Genomic DNA, 13,356 nt, shown 5'->3' with positions numbered 1-13,356 from the left:
GGGAAAATTAAAAATCAGAAAAAATATCACAAAAATCTGAAAAGTTTTTGAAAAAGCAATCAAAATTTATATAATTAACATATTATATTTATTTCATTGCAGGATCTCTACAAAAAGGAAATGGAAGGATTAGTTCTACTGTTTATACTAGGAGCCTCGCTTGTAGCGTTCCGATTCATGTTCATGGGAAACAAGGCGCCAGAATTTGCTCCGTCAGACAATCCAGCTGCTGATTCCCATAATTCTCTAGCAAAGTTTCTCACATTTACTCTACTTCCTGTGTATAACTTCTGGATTTTGTTATGTCCAAGAGTTCTCAGTTTTGATTGGTCAATGGAAGCCATTCCTTTAGTTGAAAAAATTTTAGATGCTCGCAATTCTTTAACAGTCTTATTTTATACAATTTTAGGATATTTTTCAATTTGTTTATTAAAACATATACATAGGCCAAGGTTAAAGAAATATACACCCCATCTAAATGGGAATGGTATAGTGCATCATTACAGTCATTCTACAAAACATGTGATTCCAAAACTTTATAAAACGAGAAGGAGTTCAAATAGTTCTACAGACAGTGAAGAAGAAACAATAGCCATGATGAAATATAGTTTACAAGATATTTCCATCATTTCATTATCAATTCTCATTTTTCCATTCATTCCAGCTACAAATATATTTTTCTACGTTGGATTTGTGATTGCCGAGCGAGTGCTTTATATACCTAGTATGGGATTTTGTTTATTTGTTGCTTATGGTGCTTATTTATTATACAGAAAATATTTTAATGATGTGTGGAAGAAACAATGTGTTATAGTATGTGTGGCTCTTACGATTTTATTAATGTCCGGACGAACAGTTCTTCGTAATGATGTATGGGACAACGAGGAAAATTTGTACAAATCTGGAATTAAAATTAATCCTGCTAAAGGTAATTAGTTATAATCATCTCAGATTATGCAGAAGACATACTATAGTTTTCAATGGAAGTCATTAGATAAGAGGAGGTGGACAAGGGGGTCCATGATTTCCACTCCCCTACCCTCAAAATTCTACTTCACTCCCCTCTAACTCCCATTTCATCCGTAGATGCCTTACAATTGTTAAATTAGGGGAAAAAAATCCCAGAATGACCCAATTTTTACTCCCCTTTCCCACTTTCTGCCCCCTGACTTCCAATCTTGTTCCCCTGAATCCTGCTTCCTGTCCCCTCATTCCCATGTTCCCATACACTTGTCCAGTCCCTCAGGTAACAGAAATGTTTTATAAGTTCAGAAAAACTACATGTATTTATTTAACTTTTTATGAGTAAAACATTTACTTCAAAATCATCTAGCTGTCTCAAGAAAACATCAACAAAAGTTGGAAAGGAAATAAAAGCAAAAACATATTACCACAAAATAACAGTTGTCTTATGTAAAACTTCTTTAATCAACCTCATCATTAATTTTCACATAAAAAACTAAGAATTAAATTCAGGTGATACAAAAACTACGGGGAAAAAAATTATGCAGATAGTATATGTAGACAGGGGCAACAACCTTTCTCTATACTTATCATCCAAGTTATTTTATCTTTCTAATGGGAAATTGACCAGTGTTTTAGCGACCAGTGAATTTTATAATTACTTGAGATAGAGTTGTCACTTACACAGAATAAATACTCCATTAAATATCATTTACTTTTCCATGCTAGTTCTCATCAGACTAGATATAAAAGTAGAATTTGGAATGTGCATATATTATAAAAAATTATAAATGAAAGTTGCCATGATATTAATAATATCTTTTGCTCAATTTAAATTTTGTTGCATAACACATTCCTATAGAATTGAGAGATTAAAGATTGCAGGTTATTTTTGTGCAGTAGTTGGAGAAAACAAACACAACAAACTTAACATTTTAATAAGTTTTACAGTCATTGCACATTTTACTGTAGCTACAAGAAATGAGGGAGGGTAGGTGGGGTCCTGATCCCAAATTCCTGGGCTTAAAAACACGAAATCCTGAGGTCCCGAAATTCAAAAACAAGAATTCCAGGATCCTTAAAGGGTCAATCCTGAAATGCCGAGCTTAAAAACACCTGACCCCGTAGTCCCAATAAAGGTCCTATCCCCCCTTAGAAATGACTTACTGGTAAAATTAAAAATGAACCTTAGAACATATGACAGTCTCACTTTTTGACAAGTCCTGTGGTCATTTAGTTGACTTTTTAAATTGAAAAAAATGCATAGATATAAGAATAAAAAAAAATTCCATGAAATGTAAGCATATTGGATATGTTTCATTTCAGGTCAATATTTTCTCATGGTTATAAAATTCAAACAAATTTTCAACAGAATTTTGAGTAAATGATTTATAAATATGATGAAACAGCAAGATAAACTATTTTTCAATTATCTTCATTTCCCCAGAGATAACCTATAAAAAAATCTAATCATTAAACAAGCATTGCATATAGCCCAAATTTAATACAAGTATTAATATTGTGATGAAATTAGGATTACATGTATATGGACCTATATGTATGTGTCAATACATGTATATGGAGAGCAAATCAACAGGTTAAATAGAATTAATTCTAAGCTGAAAATATTTTATCCATCCTCATCTCATGTTTTATTTAAAAAATTAACCATTGCTTCCTGCACTACAGTGAACATAAACTCTGGTGAGATTTTGACAAATTATAAATATTTACAGAAACATATAAATGTAAATGTGGATAATTTTGTTACATGTAATTTTTCGTTGACTTGTAGCAATTTATATATTTATGAAATTCACTGAATTGCACCTCAAAAGGTTAAAAATAACATAATTTCCACAGAAGCAAAATAAATGTAAAGTCCTCAGGATATCAGTTGTTTAATTAGAAGATAACTTTATTAAAAATTGACAACTGAATAAATATAGATATGAAGAGTTATCTCTCATTTAAAGATAAAACCATTTTTATCAGTTAAGAATAGATTATCAATTTTCAATTGCATGATAACTGCTAGTGTACAAATATTTTGATCTTCCTTTCAATTTGAAAAATAAAATAAAAAGTTTATTTGTTGAAGATCCCATGATGCACATTTGTGAAAAGATTATTTTATGTTTAAAAAGTGTAAATTAGATAAAATAGTGAAAGGAAATGCAGAATTGTTGCATAAAACGGACAACTGAAACCAATTAAAAAGTGATTAATTTTGAATTATTTTGAAAGTGTTTACAATAATTATTCTAATGGTTTCATTGTAGACAAATAAATCAGACACCACATTTAAATGTCACAATTTAAAAGCTTTCAGCATGCATACTTGTTGCAATTTTACATGTATTAGGGTATTTTGTAACATTTTAGTTGGTATACAAATTATTTTTTTTAACTTTTTTTCTGGTAGAAAAAGTTACTTAAATGGTTCAAAATAAAACTGATACAGTTAATGTAAATTTTAATACCTGTTCAAGTTATTAAGTATTTATCTTTATTTATTATTAAGAAATGAACAGAAACCCAATTCTGTGCAAAGTTGTAAAAAATAAAAATTTGCAAATTAAAATCTTAATGTAAAATTTAGATATGCATCTCTTGCATTGTGATATATGGATAAATTATCCAAACTTAAATAGATACACATGTTTATATATATACTTATTAGTATCATATTTTACATAATATCAAATTACAGGTTTAAAAATATATTCACATTAATCATTTTATCCAAAGTACACCTTACATCTATTAAATATATAACTTGTATTAGACTTTCTTATAACTGTAATCATGCAACAACTTACCCGAAGAAAGCACCTTTAGTTCTTTTATAGAATTTTTGAAGGGGCAAATTACCCCAACCCATCTGCCTTAGGATATTTTCATCGCATTTTCTCAGCAAAATTTTTGTACAATAATCTGTGCTTCCTGAAACTTGGTAGCAAGCTTAATGTTAGCATGATTCAGTGTGAGCATTGATTTTTGATACGCCCTACATCTAGTAGATCTTATTTCTGTGTATTCATATATCTTTAGTCTTTCATAGTTTTGATTGACTCCAATTAGACATACTTCCATGTTCTCATATATACATCTATGGCTTTCCAGACATTTAGCTCTGAATATGATTGAAGACGACATCCTTGAATTTTCTGAGTTTGGTATTTTTTCCTTTGGGAGTGTCAAGTGCAGTACTTGTGTCAAGATAATTGTAATTGTAATTGTAATTGAAAAAACTCAAAACATAATATCATCATGATCATAGGGCAAAGAATGTTATTTGAAGGACAATTTACATTTTCCTGAATAGTCATGTAATACTTTCCACTGGACATTAAACATTCTATATAATCAAACATTCAAACAAGAATATATCAGTGTTTTCTTTGAAACCTCTATTTTATCTATTTTTTTTCAGCCTGGGCAAACCTAGCTAATGTATGGAATCAACAAGGAAAACTTTCTTCAGCAGAATATGCCTACAAGAAAGCCCTGACGTACAGAGGCAACATGGCAGACACTCATTATAACCTGTAAGTCAAATGATGATAAATCTCAAGCCAAAACAATAGGACTGTATTAATAACAGTGTCTAAATATACTGTTTTAGTCACCAAATGTAAAGCCAATTTTTAGTGGTTTACATTTTACAGGGACTCAAATACATTGATTAAGTCACTTAATTTATACCCAATTTATAGTGGTTTTATATTTTGCTTAAATGTCGGCCCTCATTGTAATACATCAATTCATGCTAACACAAACAGCCAATAGTTTTGGACCTTTGGTAGTAATCTAATTATAAAATGATAGATTATTACTGTGTTCTGGGGTCAAATCTTAAAGAGGTATATGTTAAGTTTCTAAAGATATTTGACAATGATCAAGCATTATAAAGTAAAAGATAGTTCTTCTATAAAACTAAGGAGATATATTATTGACAATGAGACAATTTAACTATATTTCAAGACAAATGCACAAAGGTGTAAACAGATATAGGTCACTCTTACACCAAAACTAAACCCATACCATTTTCTAAGCTATAGAGAGCCCTTAGTATGACAATCTTTACAGGAAAAAAACACTGATGGTTATGATTTAGAATACAACAAATTAACCACAAATTATATGACAGACAATGGACAACAACAAGGCCAGTGAACTGTACAAGGATATATGTATCTTTGTATTCAATAAAATATGATTAACTGTTTTGTTCAAATCAGTGTTGCATTATAGGTTACTATAAATTGTATACCTCCTTTTCAGGGGAATACTTTATCAAGATACAAAGAGATATGATGAGGCTATTGAAAGTTATTCAAGAGCTATTTCTTATAGACCTAAGCTTTCTAGTAAGTATCATGTAAAAATACACTTAGCAACAAATACATAACACTTGTTAAGTCAGGCTTTTGGATGTTTTCAATGTCTAACCAATGTCTTGCTCTGGCATTCTAAAATCAAAAGGTATTGTCTGTTTACATTTAAACTGGAAAAGTTATGGAATAATCCAACTCAAATATTACCAATAAAAGTTCAAATTTGTATTCCTGTTTATTTTTTTTCTAATATTAAATTAAGAAAGAAATTTTGAATTATTTTGGATTTACACTTCCTGAATGATCAATGTTGTCATGTCTTTTTACAATGCTACATTAATTAAATGTAAAATAATAGAAAACAAAATTTGAAAATTCCAAGACATCTGAGTGAAATAGTGGTTAATGGGAGATAACTCTGATTTATTTTTTATATTTTTATTTCAGTGGCTCATTTAAATCTCGGAATCCTGTATGCAAACAAAGGGAAATATGAAGAGGCAGAAAAGGTAGTTTTGTTTGTCTATAAAGTTTGATTTTGAAACAGTATAAACTACTTAGTCTATTTATTGATGTAAAAGTATGATCCAAACTCAGTGTAGAAACTTATATTGAAAACCAAAAAATAGGATCCTACTTTGCAGAGTTTTTTTTTATCTACATAAAACATAAAATAAAAGGATCACAAATGAAATAAAATTGAAATATCTACATATTGTGAAAACTTCATTTTCCTCAAGTAAAAAGATATACAGTTTGCATAAAAATTAGATTTGAGATGATTGGCAATGATACAAATACCAAAGAAAAATAAGAGCACTAGAATGTATGATACTTCAGGTCATGTGACCTCCAACAATGATCAAAACCAATACCACTCAGTAAGCTATAAAAGGCCCCAAGATAATTCAAAGTGAAATATTACTACAGAAAAAAAATGTGTTTGATTTACGCTTATTACATTTAAAAGAATGATAATTACAACTGAAGGCAACCAATAGCAACCACTGGACTACAGGCATGTGACTGAAACATATAGAATATATTTTAGAATTAAATAAGATACAATAGTATTTTTGCGTTTTTTCTCCAGGTATATAAACACTGTGCTGATTTAGATACATCAGGGTTAAAAGACCCTCGTCTCCATGCCAACACCAAGATCTCAGCTCTTTACAACCTTGGTCGTATGTATGCTGAAATTAACAGATACCAAGAAGCCATTGATACTTACAAAGAAGCTCTAAAGAGGAGACCTAGTCATTATGCTCCACAAAGTATTTATAATATGATGGGTATGTACCAAAATATCATTCCTCCATACATACTCAAATTCTTCGGCAAAGTTACAAATAAAACGAAGGTGAAATTCCAAATGCACACAGCTTCTTGTTGCGTTATTTTAAAACATATTATTTTGAGAAGTACAACTTAAACAAGTGACAATTCTAAGAGAGATGCACTCATGGAATCACCAATGAAGATGATATAAGGCTGAAAACACATTTTATATTCATAAGTACTCTAAATATTAGCACAACAATGTTAAATCTGTAAATATTAGTTCAGTCTAGGTGGCCGAGTGGTCTTGAGCAAGGGACACAGTGCAGACAGTATTGTCTCAATAGTATGAGTTCGAATCCCAGCGAGCAAAGAACAATAGTTGGCTTCACATATTTGCAGATTTAACATAATAATTTTGTATATGTGTAACACTAATCTAATAACTGCACCTTTTAATTTGCAGTCTTTTTCCTCCACTTATCTTAATAGAGATGATTTAAATTATTTTCTGACCATCTTATGACAGACCTTAAATTTACCAACAATACTACTATTGCATTAAAAAGGGTATGAAATTGAATATAAAGAAAGTTTGGATGTGTTTTATAGAAGTGAGACACAAATTAATTTTAAAGTAGTTGCTTTATTTATATTGAGCTTTGTGCTATGATAAGTAAGTGATAACATGTATAAACAATCATAACACAAAACGAAATTAAATTTCTTTAAGAGTAAAATATTCAGCTTTTCATGTCATCAAACTCATTTTAGGTGAAGTTTACACAAAATTAGGAAAATTATCAGAAGCAGAACATTGGTATAGAGAAGCATTGAAATCCAAGCCAGATCACATACCTGCTCATCTTACTATGGCTAAACTCTATCATAAACAGGTAAATATACTTTGGCAGAGTTAGACACTTAGATAAAGAGTATGAATAAGATGTAACAAAAAAGACTGATAAAGATTTGCTTTCAAGTTCATGTCAGTCCCTTTCTTTTTCTTTAAAATATTTGACGCATCAGCGTCAAGTCTGCAGTGCACATCTGTTCTATAATCCTTATCTAGCAAATATTGTGCCTACATTGGTGCTAAAGCTCTGGATGTCTTGATCTTGCGGTGACATGTGAAAGACCATTTATTAAAGTATTATTCCTTTGCTTTGAGTTTGCTGAGTGTGTGTAGCAATTTTGTTTTTTGAATTTATTCACCATAGCTCTTCTTTTCCATTTTGGTGAATAATTTAAAAAAAATATCAATAAATGGCCACATTTTAAACAAATTTTGTAGTGTCCAAGAAGCTTAATTTTTGTTAGAAGGGGAATAACTCTACTTCCAAAAAAGATAAGACATTTCAGAATGAAGAAATGTTGTTAAAAAAAAAAATGTGAATTCTAAGATATGGTTGAAGATATAAAAACATTTTTTTTTTATTGCAGAATAAAAATACAGATGCAGAAGAATGGTTTAAAAAAGCTAAAGATGTTAGTCCAGATGACCCCTCAGTTGACCATCATTATGGTATATATGTGTTTTGATTATACCCCAACCTGTTATCTAGGACTTGTGGCAGCATTGCATTCTCCTTTTGTCCTCATCATTTTGTCTATTCAAACTTTTATGAGAAACTACTTCTTTTTTAACCACCTGCTAAACAAGTTTCATGTTTCAAGTTTTAATTAAATCAGGAAAATCAATACAAGTATAATGATGTCTTCCCCCACATTAACATGATATTACATCACATAAATGAATATATATTATGTATGACAAAATTTCAAATCAAGGTTTAATGAATAAAATTACAAAGATTCAAAGCATAATTGTATGTAATGGTATATATTTTTTGTATCATCAATATTTTGTGGGTTAAGTAAACTAATAATGGTTTCCATAACTTTTTCAGGGCAAAGATCTTGTGAATTAAAATTTAGTTTATTAAATAGTTGTTTTCTATAACTTTCAAATTTTTTGCAATAGATAAGGAAATGTTTTTCATCCTCTATTTGATTGCAGTTCGAGCATATTCTGTTTTCTCTCTTAATTTTTGGTCTGAAATATCTACCCTTTTCAATCAAAAGAGGGTGGGAACTAATTCTTAATTTTGTAAGATTTCTTGTTATATTAGGAGAACATTTATAAGATAGATAATTTTGCAATTTAAATTCTTCTGGATAAATATTGGCGTAGAAATGTAATTTATTGTCTTGTTCAATTGAAAGTAATTCTTTCTAGATAAACAGTGAAGAGTTAACCTGTCATTATTTTTCATTCCTTTTTAATGTAAATATGTTTGTTATATTGAAATGAAAATCTTAACAAAATGAGGGAATGTATGAATTTAATTTTTAATTGTCATATTAAAGAGAACCAAAAATTGCTACTGTTGTAATTGTTTAAGTAGTGTAAAATAAATTAAAACAAATTACTCTTTTGATAGGAAAAATATTTATGCAACATTTAGAATTATGTCTCTGTAATATTTACAGCACATTTTCTGAGTGAGACCGGAAGACTAAATGAAGCAGCTCAGCTCTATGAACAAGCCATCATCAAATCTCCACAAGATTTTGAACTAGTCTTCAATGCTGCTAATACATTAAGGTAAAACATATAATCTATAAAATTGAGAATGGTAATGGGAAATGATTTATAGAGACAACGACCCAACCAAACAGCAGAAAACAGCCAAAGGCCACCAATGGGTCTTCAACAAAATACCTCATACTGAGGTGTGTTTATGCTGTTTATGAAAGTTATGTCATATTCCACCTATTAAATGGTCAGGCTAATTCACAAATGTCATGATCAATTGTACTAAATATGCCTGAAGTATTTGTTGCTGGACATTAAGCAGCCATCACTAATTGAAGTGGTTGTTAATTGATTTTCAGTCTGGAATCTAATCGGTCAAATGTTCCTTTTGATTCAATATACTAGTTAGAAGTAATGTTTAACATTTTGCTCCATGTTGAAGTTCTAACTGACTTTTGAGATGTGAAACAGCAATACAATTATGTTTCCTTTGCTTTTTATGGTTTTTCTAGTGCAAGTATCTGTTTGAATAGAAAATGTTATAAATAAATGCACCATATTTCATCGTAACCTGTAAATGAATTTAATGTATGTCAGATTTTATATGAACTAAACACATTATTTATTATTTCAGACAAGTTGGAAATAATGAAAGATCAGAACAACTGTATAAGAGAGCAACTTCTATCAAACCTAATGTAAGTAAAAAGGGAGATAATTCTCTGTGTGATCATACTTATTCATTCTTGATTTGATATCTTTTTTATTGATTGAAAATATGTTTTTATGTTGTTAATTTGCAATAATTTGAGAGAAGTCTTTTAACTATTGTATTTTGATTTTAAAATGTTACTTCTGATGACTAGATTGAGGTCAAGTTAAATATTTACTAGAAAAATTTCACCGTTTAGGAGTTGTGGTCTTTAATTAATTGGATGTCTAGCTAAATTATAAAAAAAATAACTTTTTGCAATTCAGGAGTTATAGGTGTTAATTAAAATTCTAATAAATATTCACAGAAATTGAATTCTGTTTATCTTCAGAGTTTATTATGTAGAGTATATTTAAATATTTTACAGAGTGCTACAGCTCATATGAACCTTGGTGCCATGTATCATATCAACAATAAACACAAAGAGGCTGAAGACAGTTATCTACAAGCCTTAGAACTTAAACCTGATGATGTCACAACACAACAAAATCTCGTCAAACTACGAAATTTGATGTCAAAATCATAAGACTAAAGTAGACATCCACTGTTTGTTATCTACAAACCTTAGAACTTAAACCTGATGATGTCACAACACAACAAAATCTCGTCAAACTACGAAATTTGATCTCGAAATCATAAAACTAAAGTAGATACAGCTGTTTGTCTCTAAGGTGTAAAGTCACATAGAATAATGTCACAACATAATTGATCTAATGAATTGTATTTAAGCTATTTTATCTGATTGTTAGGTCACCAAATAATTTGCAGTATATTAAACCAACCAAAACTTGAGATAAACTCCAAAACAATAACCACATAATTTTATGGAAATTGACTTTAATTATATCATGAAACAAAAGAATTTTTTCAGATGCCAAAGAGATGAATTTAACTTTTTCTCATCAGAGAAGCAATTCTTGTAAATTTGTATTTTGATGCATATCTTTACATGAGAAGATTACCCATAGTTAAAGATACGCATGATGTCAGTGTTTATCAAAGATTTTAGTAAATTTATTCTCTTATGGTGATTCAGTGGGTTTTATTATAATGTTTAGCATATCAGAAAGTCATTCTGGATCATCTTTTGTCATGTGTATAAATGCATCATAGATTTATCCAATGCATCTTCATTTATAAATGTTAGTTGAATTACATCCATGTAAAGCTTGCTTAAAGTGAGCAGTTGTAAAAAAAATGTGCTTTATTATATATTATAATATCTATAAAAATATATGCTTAGCATGTGTGATCATTTTCGTTATTGTATAAATTATTTTTATTGATAAAGGGAGCTTATCCACACAATAAGGGGAGGTTATTCTAATGTAGTTTGTTTCTAGTCAAATAAGAACTATATCTCATGCATGTGGTAGAATGCTCAACTTTTCTGAATTAATAACAAATAATTCATTTTCACAAGATAATTTTTAATTTTTTAGTTCAAGGATTGATCAAATTCATTTTAAATGATTATAAATTTGTACAATTATTGATGACTATGGGTATAATTGATATACAACAGAAAACTACTTTTGTAATGATGTATAAATAATATGATTGATACACAACATAAGTTTGAATCAGAACAAGAAGAAACAAGATACATTACTGAATTATAACAATGAATTACGTCATTCACTTTTTTTATCTTTTTTTTTTTTATCTTTGGTGAATGATAGATCATCTCATCATCTGATCACATTATTAAATTAATTTATATAGGGGCTTGATTATTTTTTTGAGGAATGGGGAGATTTGCTAAGGAAAATATTTGTTTGGCAATTCTTTTTGTTTTTATAATACATGTAACTGGTACTTTTACGCAAGGTGATTTTCATTATTGAGTTTTTATATTACTCATTGTAGATGATGAATATCAATTGAACAATGATATTTCTATGTTTTATGTAGCTGTCTAATGGTTTGTTATGTTGTAGAATTAATTTAACTGGCTGTATATGTGTCATCAGTATTTGTAGTGTATTTATGTAGCCTCATTAATTAGTCAGTGTCTCTGCTTCTAAAGCTAGTCAGAGTCAAAATTGTATTTAAATCACTGCATGGTTACAATTCATAATTCTAATTAAAAATTTTGTTTTTTTGACAACATGCAACACAGATTTAGTTTTTTAGAACTAGATGATATATTTTAGGGTCTTTTCAAAAAAGAAATAATTTTAAAAAGTATCTTTGAAGATGCAATTGTAGAATATTTTTGTGGGTTTTTTTCTCACCATTTTGGAATGAAAAGTTGTGATAGTGATTCTGCTTAGTGGTCTTAGTTCCTAACCTTCTGCATCATTTGGTCTCGGGTGGAGAGTTGTCTCATTGACAATCATACCACATTTTCTTATTTTCATATTAGTGTTATATGGGTAGCTGCCTCATTTGCAATCATGCTGTTTTTGCGTTTAATTTTGAAGGAAGTGCTTGTTAGAGGGTGGAGACTCTATTTACAATATTTTTGCATCTGGAATCATCAAGTGCAATGTGCTAGATATTCCTAAGCCAGTGATTGAGAGGGGACCACTGAATTTAACTCTATTTTTGTATTTTGTAACAAACACCTTATGAACATACATTCCAGAACTTTTTTGATACATTTGAATTTAAAACTACTGTTATTATTTATATTTTAAATTCCACATTCCATAATTTTACATTTAATGATTCCATTATGATTTGCTTGTTAATATATATTATTAGTTAGATAGTTTAAATTTTCTGAAATCCTTACCTTCATAGCCATGATAGCAGAAAATTCTTCTGCATTTCAAAGGTATTTAATAAAGTTATTTTCATTAAATGCAAAAATGAACTAGTCATGATAGTGATGAAATTAATTTCTTCAACTTAAAATCTGAGAACTAATATTTTTTTACTACAATAGCCTTTGATTTGTTTATTGGTACATATTAATCATTCCTTTGTTTGTATTGAATACTTTATAAAGTTTTAAAGAAATTTCCATGTGAATTTGGATTAAACCAATACCTATTTCATTGTATTTGCCTAATTTTAACTATGTTTTGATATTATATAATTAAGGAATTGAAATCTTGATCTTCATACTAGCAATACTGGTAGTTATTCTATTTCAAGCAATATGTCTTCTTTTAAGGGAAGTAGCTTTATAATCTTGATCTTCATACTAACAATACTGGTAGTTATTCTATTTCAAGCAATATGTCTTCTTTTTAGTGAAGTAGTTTTATAATCTTGATCTTCATACTAACAATACTGGTAGTTATTCTATTTCAAGCAATATGTCTTCTTTTTAGTGAAGTAGTTTTATAATCTTGATCTTCATACTAGCAATACTGATAGTTATTCTATTTCAAGCAATATGTCTTCTTTTTAGTGAAGTAGCTTTATAATCTTGATCTTCATACTAGGAATACTGGTAGTTATTCTATTTCAAGCAATATGTCTTCTTTTTAGTGAAGTAGCTTTATAATCTTGATCTTCATACTAGCAATACTGGTAGTTATTCTATTTCAAGCAATATGTCTTCTTTT

General features: G+C 29.1%; 1 protein-coding gene across 1 annotated transcript in view; it reads left to right on the top strand.

Moving 5' to 3' along the window:
* The window catches only part of LOC134688248 (protein O-mannosyl-transferase TMTC2-like), a 33,120-nt gene extending 22,592 nt beyond the window's left edge, over positions 1–10,528 (top strand). The window contains exons 3-12 of the mRNA XM_063548752.1: positions 103–928; positions 4,400–4,514; positions 5,251–5,336; positions 5,751–5,812; positions 6,397–6,598; positions 7,359–7,480; positions 8,028–8,109; positions 9,078–9,192; positions 9,758–9,821; positions 10,203–10,528. Coding sequence (XP_063404822.1) covers positions 103–928; positions 4,400–4,514; positions 5,251–5,336; positions 5,751–5,812; positions 6,397–6,598; positions 7,359–7,480; positions 8,028–8,109; positions 9,078–9,192; positions 9,758–9,821; positions 10,203–10,361 — 1,833 coding nt within the window. The 3' untranslated portion in view covers positions 10,362–10,528. The remainder of the gene's footprint in view (positions 1–102; positions 929–4,399; positions 4,515–5,250; positions 5,337–5,750; positions 5,813–6,396; positions 6,599–7,358; positions 7,481–8,027; positions 8,110–9,077; positions 9,193–9,757; positions 9,822–10,202) is intronic.
* Positions 10,529–13,356: the final 2,828 nt, after the last annotated feature.

Source organism: Mytilus trossulus, chromosome 10 (genome assembly GCF_036588685.1).
Source record: "Mytilus trossulus isolate FHL-02 chromosome 10, PNRI_Mtr1.1.1.hap1, whole genome shotgun sequence".
NCBI classification, from domain to species: Eukaryota; Metazoa; Mollusca; class Bivalvia; order Mytilida; family Mytilidae; genus Mytilus; species Mytilus trossulus.
This window is presented reverse-complemented; position numbering and strand designations above follow the sequence as displayed.